The sequence below is a fragment of the Erpetoichthys calabaricus genome, chromosome 7 (genome assembly GCF_900747795.2).
Source record: "Erpetoichthys calabaricus chromosome 7, fErpCal1.3, whole genome shotgun sequence".
Lineage (NCBI taxonomy): Eukaryota > Metazoa > Chordata > Cladistia > Polypteriformes > Polypteridae > Erpetoichthys > Erpetoichthys calabaricus.
Window position 1 is genome coordinate 3,332,473 of NC_041400.2, and position 14,267 is coordinate 3,346,739.

The 14,267-nt window shown below is 46.7% G+C and overlaps 1 protein-coding gene across 12 annotated transcripts in view; it reads right to left on the minus strand.

Annotated features, from left to right (window-relative positions):
* camk2d1 (calcium/calmodulin-dependent protein kinase (CaM kinase) II delta 1) overlaps positions 1-14,267 on the minus strand; it is a 151,569-nt gene that overhangs the window by 51,461 nt on the left and 85,841 nt on the right. For all 12 annotated transcript variants that reach the window (XM_028805088.2, XM_028805084.2, XM_028805081.2 and 9 more), the window contains exon 3: positions 4,577-4,636. In XM_028805088.2, the coding sequence (XP_028660921.2) occupies positions 4,577-4,636 (60 nt within the window). The remainder of the gene's footprint in view (positions 1-4,576; positions 4,637-14,267) is intronic.

Sequence of the window (14,267 nt, forward strand, 5' to 3'; positions counted from 1 at the left end):
AGGACCAGCATACCTGACAGGGTGGGCTGGCTCCACCTGATATATCCCGGGGTTCAGCCCAGCTAAATGACACACTGGAGCTCGACACGGGGGTCTACATCCAGTACTACCCACCCATAAAAAGTTGAAATGATATCACGGCTCCAATTTTCTTGTCTTTGATTAAAGTAAATCTGCCACTTTGCTGCCCTTACAGGATAACGAATTCTCCAAGCAGCCCCAGTAAGCGAGATTACGGCTGCCGTTCAGCGCTTGGCGCCCACGCAGGAAGAAGCAAATAATTACGGAGCTCGGGGAGCACTTACCAAAAAAAAAAAATGAAATAAATAAAGAACCCCAGTCGGCTGTAATTAACAGGTAACAAATGTTAGTAATTACCATGGAGACGCAAACCGTGGGCTTTGACTGACGGATGGGGGGGGTGTCGAGGTATGAATATGAAAAGGCCGCCGTCTCATTTCTCATTAATTTCAATGCAGATAACATGGAATGATAGGATCAAAGCGGAACGCGGCCGGCACTGGCGTCGTCTCAACTCGCAAACACGGCCGCGTTTACTTCAGTACATTCTTAAAATATTCAAGCGATGAAAAATAAAAAAATAAATGTGTCCTTTTGCTTATTAAATCTCAATTTGGGTGGCCCGGTGGTTTGTGGGTAGCACTGCTGCCTCGTGGATTCTGCGTCCCGTTGGGAGTCTTCATGTTTTCCACGTGTCCTTATGGGTATTCCCCTGGGTACTCTGAGAAGTTAACGGCCGCGTCACGAAAGGCAACTTTTCCAGCGATTTTTAGTTGTACCCTTTCATTTACATAACGTTAGCAAGTCACGGGCAGCCGGCGGCACTCCTCCGTGATTCCCAGTCGTTTACAATCTGACAGACCCCGGTGATAGACAGGCGCAGTTTTGTCTTCAGTCTTAGGGGCCGCCCCGCGTGTGAATGACAGGTGACGACCACCTCAAGCGCTCATCCACAAGCACAACGGAGAGAATGCAGCGACGAGGAATAACGAACGCCGCCTTTTTGGACCTCACAAACAGAAGACCAGCTCGTCTGTTTGAAGTTTCCTGTTTTATACACTACGAAAATAAAAGGGGTCTGTTAGGCTGGGGTGAGAGTCAAGACTGTGGCTAAAATCCGCGCCCCTGTTAACCCTTCGAACACCGGGCCGACGCGTGAGATAGATCGCCTCATATCATACAGCACTTAAGTCAGGGCGGCTTTTTCATGGAATCTGTTTTTATTTTTTAACATTACGAAATAAGAATTTAAAAATGTCAAGTATGCACACATTCAGTGTTTATATTTACACACTCCCTTTAAAAATGGAGAGAAATGATCGTCATTTTTGATGGCACAACGCAGTCCAGAGCAAGTCGGCACATTACAAGTATCCGAGGATGAAAACGGCGCCTGCGCTTTTCGAAGTCATAAGCCCTTCCAATGGTGTTAAGAGTTCATTTAACTGATAACTATCCAGAATCTGCAAAATTAATTAATAAATAAATAATTCATCAGACAGGTGCGACTTTATAAACGCGAATAGTAGCAACCTAGCAGCTTCCGATTCTTCACAGCCCAGGACGTTTGCACGGCCGGCCCTCAAAAGCCTTTTCAATGGAATCGCCATTGCCAAATTGCTTCTCTCAGAAAATTAAACGTTTCAGGCAGGCCACTGAGTAAAACATGTAGAAACTGTTTGTATATGTCGTATTTCTTTAAAATTTATGTAATAAGCTAAAAAGAAAGAAAATCCGTTACAGCAACCACTGATAGCTGAGTATTTAACCCTCCAGTTCACAAGGTGGCTTACGGTGATGGTTACAACAACAGCTTTTTTTTTTGTTTGTTGTTTTTGTTTAGACCTATAAACTGCAACTACATAATTATATTTATACCCCTAAACTAAACTATCCAGCCTAATATCATCAAAATTCAATGAAATCAAAATGCGATTATTTCTTACATTTACCCATGATTCCCCTTCAACCTAGCGTTACTAATATATGCAAATAACGCAAAGTTATTATCCAATGAATGCACGGCGTCAGTTTTTCTAGCCATGGAACTTTTCTTTGGGATGGCAGGAGCGAACACGAAGCGTAAGAATCGTCAAGACACTGACGGCACTGAACAACACGGGACAGGATTTGCGGAGTGTTAACACACGTTTTACTGAAAGTCCATTTGAGAGACGCTTAGACTTTGAATTAAATCAGAATTTAGCGGGACATTTAAATTCTTGATTCGCGGTTCTGTTTAATTTGACTTTACCATGTCCATGTCACCTGTTCGATGCCGGTTCGAGGATTATTATCTATTCGTGTCGCAGCTGATCATTTTGGTCCCAGTGTTTATGACAGGTCGGTACACACGCAGATCGCCTTGTAGATGTTCAGTTGACACCATTTCGGAGAAGAAGGAGCTGTTGAAGGTGTCCGTCTGAGCCGCTGCCTGGTAAGAGTTTTCTAAGTTTGCTCTGTGCCTTTAAGCTGGCAGGAGGGCGCTTGAAACGTTTCAATTGTTTTTAAATGTCTATTTTGCGTTTTAAGGAGACCCGGGTTCGCTTCCCGGGTCCTCCCTGCGTGGAGTATGCATGTTATCCCCGGTTTCCTTCCACAGTCCAAAGACATGCAGGTTAGGTGCTTTGGCGATTCTAAATTGTCCCGTGTGTGTGTGTGTGTGTGTGTGTGCGCGCGCACCCTGCGGTGGGTTGGTGCCCTGCCCAGGGTTTGTTTCCTGCCTTGCGCCCTGTGTTGGCTGGGTTTGGCTCCGGCAGACCCCTGTGACACTGTGTTTGGATTCAGCGGGTTGGGAAATGGATGGATGGATTTTGCGTTTTACTCTTTTAAACCAAATCTTTTTTTATTGTTTTATGTTTTATTCCAAAAGTAAAATGTTTATTTATTTTAGAGCCTGGATTTGAACATGGAGCCTATTAACCTCAGTCCCCTTAACAACTGAGCCCATTTGCTATTGTTTCAACTGCTCAGGTGGGATTTCAGACTGGGAGCCTACAGACGTCCGTGCCCACTAGACCACCACTAACTCAGAAACTGAACTGGAGGCCTAGTGACTTCAGTTCCTTAGCCACTGACCACTATGAGTTACTGAGCTGGGATTTTGAACTGGGGGCCAGTAAGTTTCTAAACTTAGACCAGCCTCCCCAAAATTAAGCCAGCGGCACTTCAGAACAGGTCATCCCCCTGAAGCTAAGCATGTTCAGGCCTGGCTAGTACTTAGATGGGAGACCATCTAGGAAAAGCTTGCTGTTGTTCAGAGAATGCTTTGTATAGTTACACCTGTATAGAGATAGATAGATAGATAGATAGATAGACAGACATGAAAGGCACTATATGATAGATAAATAGATAGATATGAAAGGCACTATATGATAGATAGATAGATAGACAGATAGATAGATACTTTATTAATCCCAAGGAGAAATTCACATTCTCCAGCAGCAGCACACTGATACATACGTAATATATGTATGCGACCATCAATCCCAAATGCAGGGGTCAGCGGTTAAAGGGCCGCAAAAATGCACTTTGCCTCAGGTGGCTTTAGTCCACGCCCAGGCTCAGCCAGGAGGCACGCTATTGGCTATCAAAAAAAGGGGGCGTGCACGACTGTGTTGGAAAGGCGCCACGCAGACACATGCGCATTGAATTCAGTCGTTTAAACTGACGGGCCTTTCGCGATTATCAAGTCTGGCATACCCTGCAACTAAAAGTCTTGTAATTTGTAACTGTAAGTTGAAGACATGCTCTACCCAAAAATTATATTTTTTTTAACCTGTTACTGTCCTCAGATAGTTTGTATTGAATGTCGAGGAGAAAAAAAAAATAATCTCATGTTTTCATGCAAAACAGAGGAAGTTTCTCCTATAAATGGTTTAATGGGGGCTAAAACTGAATAAGAGCACAGCAATACTACAACATAAATAAAATCTAAAGCATAAAGCCCTGAGTCAGGTGTTCACAACACCCAAAAACGCAGGCACCTTTTGCTAACACATTGTTAAATAAACAGAAAAGCAGAGTTAGCTTTGAGCTGCCTGGTGACTTGGACATAGCCAGGTGGCACTCCACGTGCCATGCGATTGACTGGCATCTCATCCCGTCCCCCGACATGCCCAAGCCTGAACTGGATGGAGGGACAGGCGTTTTGTTCTGAACCTCCTCGTCACCTCTGCCGTGCCGTGTCCTGCCCTCGTCTGTCTTCAGCTCAACTCAGTGCCACTTTCAGTTTTGTCTTGTCGGGTAAACAATCCTCACCCTGCAGGCAGAACTCCGACAGAGCGGACCCGTCTGAATAAAAACCTCACCAGTTGTGTGTGCCAAGACCTCTGCAGCACTGCCAGGTATTGACTTCTTGACTTTTATTGCCTTTATTTCATTTTACTTATGGCCTCCGATAATCGCAGACTGTCGGGTTAAGTACAGCAAGGTGTGCCAATGCCCTGCCATAGAGAAGATGGCACACCAAGGAAAAAAAAAACACATCCACGTCTCAAAGTATGAAACACGAAATAAAGAAAAAAACCAAGAGGAGAGGCGTCTGCCCACTTACCGATGTTGGGGTGCTTCAGCAGGCGGCAGATTCTGGCTTCTCTTTCCAGTTTCTGGTGGTCTAGAAATAATAAAAAGAAACAGAAGACACGGTCACTCAGTGCAGGAGAAATGCCAACTGCCCTTCAATCGACAAGTGAGCACAATGCAACTGGCATCAGTGCTGTTGTTGCTGGGACACTGGGCATAACCACCCACTGTATTAACCTCACTTAGACCAAATGGAAACAGAAGTCACCCCTGAAGTAGGTGCCAGTCCAACCACATGTGTGCCCACGCTGGCTGGTTGACCTAACTGTAGGTGGCACCTGGACTTGACGCATCCACCCATTCAGCATACTAACTCAATCAGCCCAGTGGTTGGCAGGAGTCACCCCTTAAGTGACACACACACACAACCACACGTGCCCAGGAGACCCCCGTCCAGAAGTGTGCTGCCAGTCCATCCAGAGGGGCCCACTCACTGGGCACATTCAGAGTCGCCATGCTGTGTAAAAGCAATGGGGTGAAATTCATCCTCCCATTTTATTAAGTCCAACAGAAAGCAGGAATCAGCCTTGAATTGCATGCCAGGCCCGTCACAGGGCACACCCACATGGGCAAACTTGTCAGGTGGCCTAACTGTCCCACACTCGTCCAGTCACCATGTTCACCTCCACAGTCCCACTCTGAAGTGAGTGCCCACCTGCCCACCTGTCTCTCACATGGCACACTCACATCAACCAGCCCAGCAGCATTGCCCCACTGGGTGCAGGATGCCCTGTTTGGTGACGGGTATACGTTTGTAACAAAACTTGGGGCTTACATACAGTATCTGGTTTGTAAATGCGGGGTCCTTGTCTTTAAATGGCATTGCAGGGATGCTGAGGGGGCTTGTGGGAATTGTGGTGTGTGGCTGTAGGCACCGTACACATAAAACCGGAAGAGAACGATGGGCAGAGCTTTTGGATTTTTTAGTTTTTCCATAAACTCAGTCGTTGGCAGCACCCACTGGCATCTTACTGCGCCACTACGGTACCACCCTAGGTATTTGCTGCTTATTTATTTTGACATTTTTTTCCTCTGTGTTTTGTTAATGTTTGTGTGTTGGGGTGCAAAATACCGTGGGGCGGAGGTGTTGGCCACTCATTTTACCAGCACAGTGTGGCAAAATATTTGTTTTAGCAAAATAAACGGAGGTAAGACAGCCGCTTACAAGTCTTTGATTTTCAGTGTGTTGGCATCGATGTGGTTACCACAGGGGTACCTCCTGGCATTATGTCTGTCTGTCCATCAACACACACAATGACTTGGCCTCCCACGGACCAGTTTTGTCACAATGTGGCACCCTAATTGTTCAAACAGATCAGTCGAGGCAGTTCAGGTGTCGTTGAGATATCACAAGCACATCGCGCTCTAACACAGTTTTGAAACGTCAAAATCTGCCATCGAAAAGCACCGGCGACTCCGCCAAGTCGTTGGCATTAAAGCAGATGAACACTTCAAGAACGAGTGGACTTTACTTTTATGGCGGTTACACCAACTCGAATGTGTCCTCCTCTACTTCACCTCCGACAGCCGCCACTCACGGCAAACAGATCCCCAGTACGAGTTCGTAGCACACCAGCCCACTGCCTGTGTGGGTGGGGAGTCGCCGTCGGGGGCTGTTCACGCGCACGCGGGTGGGCCATGGTCATCACGAGCCGCCTCCACACGTGCTTTCTGAAGTCTTCTTGGCTGCTCGTGCAGAAACGGAAGACAACGAGTGCATCAGCGTCCCCCTCCTCTCGATGCTATAAGTCATAAGGGGCAAATGAAACCGCAAAAGTAGAAAACGCACCCCGGGAAAATGAAAGGCTTTGTGCGTATGAATGAAGGGCCTTGCGGCGTGTAAGGCGCCGTGCTGCGAGCAAATCGACGCGTCCTCCGTGTTCACCAAACTCACAGAAAATGCTTTATCTGAATGTGACAGACAGATAGGTAGACTTGCCTGTCAATTTGTCTGTCCATCTGTCTGTCTTCTATACAATCCCACCCCCTTTGACCAGTCTGGACCACCTCTTGCACAGTTGCTTTCAAGGACCTTATGGACAAGACTGACTGCTTTGGAACTGTTGCTTTTTCTTTCTTTTTCCAGTTAGCACAACAGTGCCACCTGCTGGCACAGCGTAGGTATTACAATCCCACCCCCTCTGACCAAGTTGGACCAGCTCTGGCACAGTTGCTTTCTAGGACCTTATGGACACGACTGACTTACTTTGAAACCCAAACTTTTTACCTGTTGGGTTTTTCTTTCTTGTTTTTTCCAGTTTGCACATCAGTGCCACCTGCTGGCTCAGAGTAAGTACTACAACCCTACCCACACTTTGACCGACCTGGACCAAAATTGGCAGAGTTGCTTTAAGTCATAACAGGTAAATTAAACCACAAAAGCAGAAAACGCACTCTGGGAAAACAAAAGGCTTTGTGCGTATGAATGCTGCGAGCAAATCGACGAGTCCTCCGTGTTCACTGACCTCACAGCTGCTTTATCTGGACAGACAGACAGACAGACAGATAAGTACCGTTGTATTTGTCCAATTGCAGAAATTTGGCTTTTTATAAAAGCTCACAAAATCTCTCAGCATAAAACAGGATGCATGTCTGTCCGTCCGTCCTCTATACAATCCCACCCCCTTTTGACCAGTCTGGACCAGCTCTGGCACAGTTGCATTCTAGGACCATATGGACAAGACTGACTACTTTGGAACTGAATTTCTTTACCCTGGGGGTCCCAGTTGGTTTTTAATTTTTTATTTTTCCAGTTTGCACATCAGTGCCACCTGCTGACTCAGTGTAAGTACTACAATCCAACACACTTTGACCGACCTGGACCAAATTTGGCAGAGTTGCTCTCTAGGGCTATACGGACGAGATTGACTACTTTGGAACCCAACATTTTGACTGACAGTGGGGGGTGTCTGTGGGTTTTATTTTTTTTAGCCTGTGTGCTACACAGGTCTGTGCAATCAGTTCACTAAACCTTCAACTCCGACTTTTCTGGTTGTAATTCGACTTGTGGATTCCCCATGCTGATTGAAAACCCACAACATACGAGACACGAGGCCCTTCATCACTGCCAGGCTACTTTTCAGCACCCTAACCTGTTAAAGCTCGGCCTGCTCATTCTTCTCCATTATTGACTATGCTGGCTCATAAACGAGATTACACCTGGCGTGGCAATGCTTTTGATGCTTCCCTCATCTCCTTTTCGTTGTACACCACTGACAGAGCTAAGCAGACGACAGGCCATCGTCCTCCTCGCCATTGTGCTTCACTCTCACGGTTAGAGGACGTCTGAGTGCCGCAGCTAAAGGGTGCAGGGAAGGGCAGCCAATGCTAAGCCGATCATGGAGGCTGCAGGCCTGATCCCTAAATTAGTTCATGTCTGCTCTACGAGGACAGCTAAGTTTCTGTCAGCTCCTTTTAGGTGAAATGAAGTGACCGGAGCCTCCTAAAAAGCAAAAAAGAAACGGCTGTGCGGTCAGGAATGCAGAAAAATACAAAATAAAACCCACACTCTGCCCACCTTCCATAGGCTTGGGCAGCTGGCAGGTAACTCACCTCTGCTTTATTAGCTGCACATTCATTAAAGGATCAATACAGGGATACCAGCTGGGCTACGCATCTATGGCGGCTTGAAATCCAAGTAATCAACATAGACCTCAGCATATTAAGTGTTAACATTCCATTGGAATGTATTTATAATACACAAAGTAACAAAATTCACTGCATTTTTCATTCCAACAGATGGCGCATCAAAAACATTTATTCAAATAAAACGCATTACTACAATAGTTTGTGATGCTCCATCTCTTGGAATGGTATTAAAATGCATTGCGCTTGTCACTCCAACAGATGGCGCATTACAACATTTATTCCAGTAAAATGCATTTCTACAAAAACGACAAAATGCATTACTACAAATGTTTGTGATGCACCATCTGTTGGAATAGTAATAAAATGTATTGCATTTTTCATTCCAACAGATGGCACATCACAGACAATTGTAGTAATAAAATGCGCTATTACAAATGTCTGTGATGCGCCATCTGTTGGAATAGTAATGAAATGTATTGCATTTGTCATTCCAACAGATGGTGCATTTCAACATTTGTTCAAATACAGTGCATTTCTACAAAAAAACAAATGCATTATTACAAAAGTTTGTGATGCTCCATCTGTTCAAATAGTATTAAAATGCATTGCGCTTGTCACTCCAACAGATGGCGCATTACAACATTTATTCAAGTAAAATGCATTTCTACAAAAACGACAAAATGCATTACTACAAATGTTTGTGATGCTCCATCTGTTGGAATAGTAATGAAATGTATTGGATTTGTCATTCCAACAGATGACGCATCACAGACAATTGTAGTAATAAAATGCATTACTACAAATGTTTCTGATGCTCCAGCTGTTTGAATAGTAATAAAATGCTTTGCACTTGTCATTCCAACAGATGGCACACTACAACATCTATTCAAATAAAATGCATTTCAACAAAAACAATAGAATGCATTACTACAAATGTTTGCGATGCAACATCCTAGAACAGGATATTCACAGCGTGAATGTGCAGGTGGTAGAAACTGCAGCCATGAACGAGCGTCGTGAGATTCCTTCTCGGGTAACGTTACAGCTCATGAATTTATAGGACTGAGAATTGTGAGTCTCGTTTCCGTGTAATGATTCAGCACATAAACCAAATAAATGAGAATCTTGCAATTTGTTCTCAACTTTTTTTAAAGCGCATTCACTTAGAATGTATGAAGCACCTACTGCAATAGCCATGTCTGTCTGTCTGTGTGTCTGCCTGACCATCCACAGGAAGCAACTCGGCCACCATCTTGTTGAAATGTGGCCCACGTATTGAGGGGGAGAGGTAGGTATCCAACAGACGCGTGACCCCATGTGGAGTGAGTCCTGTTTGTGGACTGCTTTCGTTTTCCAAGTTGTTCATTTTGATAGAATTGTGCACGTTGTGAGCCTACGACTGGATGACTTGACATGTGGATCATGCGACACGAGTAATGTGACATTTTTCTTGTGGACGTTTTACTTTGTTTGCTCTCGTCCAGCGGTGGTCACCACTGGCTCCATTCTGTCAGACACTTTATGTCTGTTCTCCACAAAAACGTGAGACTAAAATTTTTGTTTGCCCACCCTTTCAAACTGTACGGGGTTAAGTAATATATAAAACAAGACCATCTTTCGGTGCAGTGTTCCTTTAATGAAGCCAACATTGCTCCGTGATAATGAAGGTTATGAAAAACGAATGCTTAGAAATGTGACATTTGCTCTTATCTACTGACACACAGCTAAGACGAAGTTTATATAAAAAAAAGGTAGGGGGTCCAAAACTTTTGCACAGTACTGTATACAGGTCAGACTGCAGCTCTCTATGCCCAGGTTACAATCATCGACGGTTTATTTGCTGACATCGCGGACTTGGCAGGCCTTTGCCTGGCAAATTCTTTTTTGTTTGTTTTTCTCAAGGAGGCACGGTGGCACAGTGACTTGCAGTAAGGAGACCAGGTGAGGGTCCTCCCTGCGTGAGGTCTGCATGGGTTTCCTCCCACAGTCTAAAGACATGCAGGTTAGGTGGACTGGCCTGTGTGTGTGTGTGTGTGTGTGTGTGTGTGTGTGTTTACCCTGTGATGCCCTATGCTGGCAGGGATTGGCTCCAGCCCCCCATACCCCCACCCCCTACACTGTGACCCAGTTCAGGACTAAGCAGGGTACAAAATGACCGACCGGTTGACTGCTTGTTTTTTCTCAAGCCACTAATCACCCATTAAAAAGTTGTGCTGGCAGGGTAAACGTCAACTTCTGACACGTCGAGGCGGCACTCGGAGCCGTGAGAATCCCCACGGGCAGCTTGGCGCTCTGCCACATGGCAGCTCCGGGGCACTCACTGCTAAATGAGCAGCACTGAAACACCCACCGCTCCCCACTCCATCAATCACCACAGACTCCAACTCTCAATTCTCATCAACAAGAATGTTGCCGGCGGGCTTAAAGCAGAGAACGGCACACGAATATCCAGCTCACTTTACGAGATGCTTAACTGACAATCGTGTGGCTCTGGTGAACCCTCTGAGGCAATCAAGTTAGAAAATTAAAAAGCAGACGTCACTTTGGGGACACGGGGGCCGAGGGGGCTCTGTGCCATGACCCACTCATCAAGTCCTCTCCTTTGATCTTCAGATTTGATCAGACAGACACGACAGAACTCTACAACAACCTGTGGGCCGTGGTGGGATTGCAGGTGGGCCGCACCCCCCCCCCCACACCACTCCTGGATGAGCCCCCACAACTCCCACCCTGATGATTGTTGCACAATTCACCAAGGAGGAAAAGCAATTCACGGAGGGGAAAACAAACCTCCCCCCATCCCCTGCCACCCCACTCTGTGATGGGTGGCACTAAATTCACAGAGGGGGCAGGGTGGGTGGCGAGCACACTGGCAGGTCAAAAACTGGGTTGTGGCACCACAAAGGTTGGGAAACACTGCAAGAGACAGACAACAAAGGCGCTATACAGACAGACAGGGAGCAAAGGCACTATATAGACAGGCAGACAGCAAAGGCGATATATATATAGACAGGCAGGCAGACAACAAAGGCACTACATAGACAGACAGACAGCACAGGCGCTATATAGACAGACATCAAAGGTGCTACATAGACAGACAGACAGCACAGGCGCTATATAGACATGCAGGCAGCAAAGGCGCTATATAGACAGACAGGCAGAAAGCAAAGGCGCTATATAGACAGAAAGCAAAGACGCTATATAGACAGACAGACAGCAAAGGCGCTATATATACAGACAGGCAGAAAGCAAAGGCGCTATATAGACAGAAAGCAAAGGCGCTATATAGACAGACAGACAGCAAAGGCGCTATATATACAGACAGGCAGGCAGACAACAAAGGTGCTATATAGACAGACAGCAAAGTTGCTATATAGACAGACAGCAAAAGCATTATATAAACAGGCAGACAGCACAGGCGCTATATATACAGACAGACAGGCAGCAAAGGCGCTATATAGACATGCAGCAAAGGCGCTATATAGACAGAGACAGGCAGACAACAAAGGCGCTATATGGAGAGGCAGACAGACGGGCAGGCAGACGGCTGCTCTCCTATCCATCTGATCGGAGGGGCGCCGTATCAGACAGACGAGTGTGAAAGACCCCTTTTCATTCTCCATGCTGAGGGGTTTTCCCAGTTTGGCCACAACATACATGAGCATGGGAAAGGCGCTAATAGATAAATATATTTATTATTTTTACCGCCTATTTATCTTTTGTTCTCAGAGTCACAGAGATGGCACGTCTGATTTGGCATTACTGTGTGCCCAGCCGTGCCGCGGCTTCCTCTTTTCTCACAAAGGCCTGACCTGATGACCTGCAGATCAGTCGCCGGACTTTCTCAGGTTTTGTCATTACGATGGCACTTCTCAGGACAGGATGAAAGCATGCAGGCTACGCAAGACGAGTTAAGAGAAGGTACGGGTGGCGTGGCGCAGGCAGGCACTGTGACCTTCAATGGGCTGAGTTCGGTGGGTGGGTTCCAGAATCTTTTCAATCCATTTCAGGGGTTGAGGGCACTAAAGACCACCTGACCAGAATTGGACACAAGTCTACACAAACACACATCGGGCTGCACAGTTTATCGGTGCTGGAAAAGCAAACCCAAATTTGAACACGGATGGTACCGTCAGTGTGGGATTTTCAGAACTAGAATTCCACTCAATCCCACTCCCGTTCCCTCAACCCTCATTTTGGTGGAAAAATGTTCAGTTTAGTAGACTTCACGAAATTAAACTACACACAACCACGGGATCGGAACTTAATTAGGGGACCCAGCGAACCCCGTTGCCTCGGCGTGATCGGGGCTATCAAGAGGGAAGCGGTGGGCAGTATGGAGAGCCATGGCACGGCTCACCAGGGAGGCTGCAGTAAGACAGGGTGGGGTTTTGGAGTTTTCCATTATTTACCTTGAATCCATTTTGGTACCGGTGCTGGGGTCCGAAAACTGGCATTGATACCAAAATCAAAATTTTAGCACCAACCCAACACTAATTTACAGACATACACACACACACGCCAGGATGGTTCAAACTGGGAGGGGAGTTTAACAGAAGGACGGGGGACTTGAGGGAGACCACTCACACAGACTACTTGCTCCCCCAATACAGTAGGTGGCAGTCACCCTGGGCTACAGATACCCGCAGGGCAGGCTGGGAATTGCAGTCCCATTAGACAGCCCTATTGGGTTCCACGGATGCCACCAGGGGGAGCTATGGGGACAGACCGTCCCTAATTTAAGGGACCCAGAAGTGCTCTCAATGTATCGTGCTGTAACACCAGAAGTTCTCTCGGGTCTGGCATAAAAGGGGGTCCGAGTCCTCACCTCGGGGAGTCGGAGTTGGGAGGATGAAGCTCACCTGGAGGAGTGGAAGGAGGAGAACAAAAAGAGGGAGAGACACGTAAGACTGGCAGAAAGAAAGAAGCTTGTCAAGAAAATCCACTCGCTTGAACCCGGGACTTGTGTGTTTGATGGTTTGGGGGCTCAGTGGCACCCCCTGTAGGTCACTAAATATATACACATATGAAGCGAGATTGAGATTTATGACTGTTCAGTAATGCAGGAGAGGCGTCGTGTTTCTGCGGTGTGACTTTCTAGTGCCCTTCTCGACTTGACTTACTTTCTACTTTTAGATCCTTAAAGACGAATGTGGCGATCGCCGAAGTGCGCAGCTTGACTTGACTTGTTTCTTTTTTGGTGGCATTCGCTTGTAATGCGTGAAGCGCCACCTGCGATAGCCACATATGTCTGTCTGTCTGAAGCAACTCGGCTGGCCTCCGGTAGACTCACCGTGTTGAAATGTGGACCTCCTTATTCTTCAAGGACAAAATCAAACGGGTTGCACTGCGCTGGATTTCAAAATCTCCCACTGGCGAATCTGCCAGCTCGTCTATTTTGAGAAGCTTAGAAGCTTTGAACTTACGCCAACTTGTAGATCTTCTTCCTCTTTACTTTAACCTGTGACAGCCCCTACTGAGAGCAAACAGATCCCCAGTACAAGTTAATGGAAAGGCAGCAGACTGCGTGCATGGGGGGTAGGGTGTCGCCGTCAGGAAGAGTTTATGCGTGTGTGGGCGGGGCCATCCTCAGTCGGGACGTCCGGCATGGCACAGCAGCGAGTTCTTCTGTGTGTCTTGTATCACCAGCACCCGAGGTCTGTCCTGTGATTGGTCCAAACCAAACACCTGCGGAGAACGTGGGTAGAACCGGACTGGCACAGGCTTTTCCAATTTAAATTTCTCAAACTGTCTTAGGACAGACGGCCTCTATCAAGCCCCCTTAACAACACAGTTGAAAAGTGTGGCGACAAACCAGGGTGCAAATCACGGACCGCCAGCAGAATACAAGAAGGGCCATCCATAGTGCAGATGTGAAGTCCTACCAGGAGACGACCCTTGATGGGGTGCCCATGTTTCACTCATATAGAGTAGCTCATGGTCTTGAGATGGTGTTCACAATAGAAAGGCGCTATACACATTTAAAGATGGCTGCCCAGGGCATGGGGAGTACATGGAGACAAAAAAAAAAAAAAGCCAAATTCAACACAGTGGGCTGCCAGCTGACCCCGAAT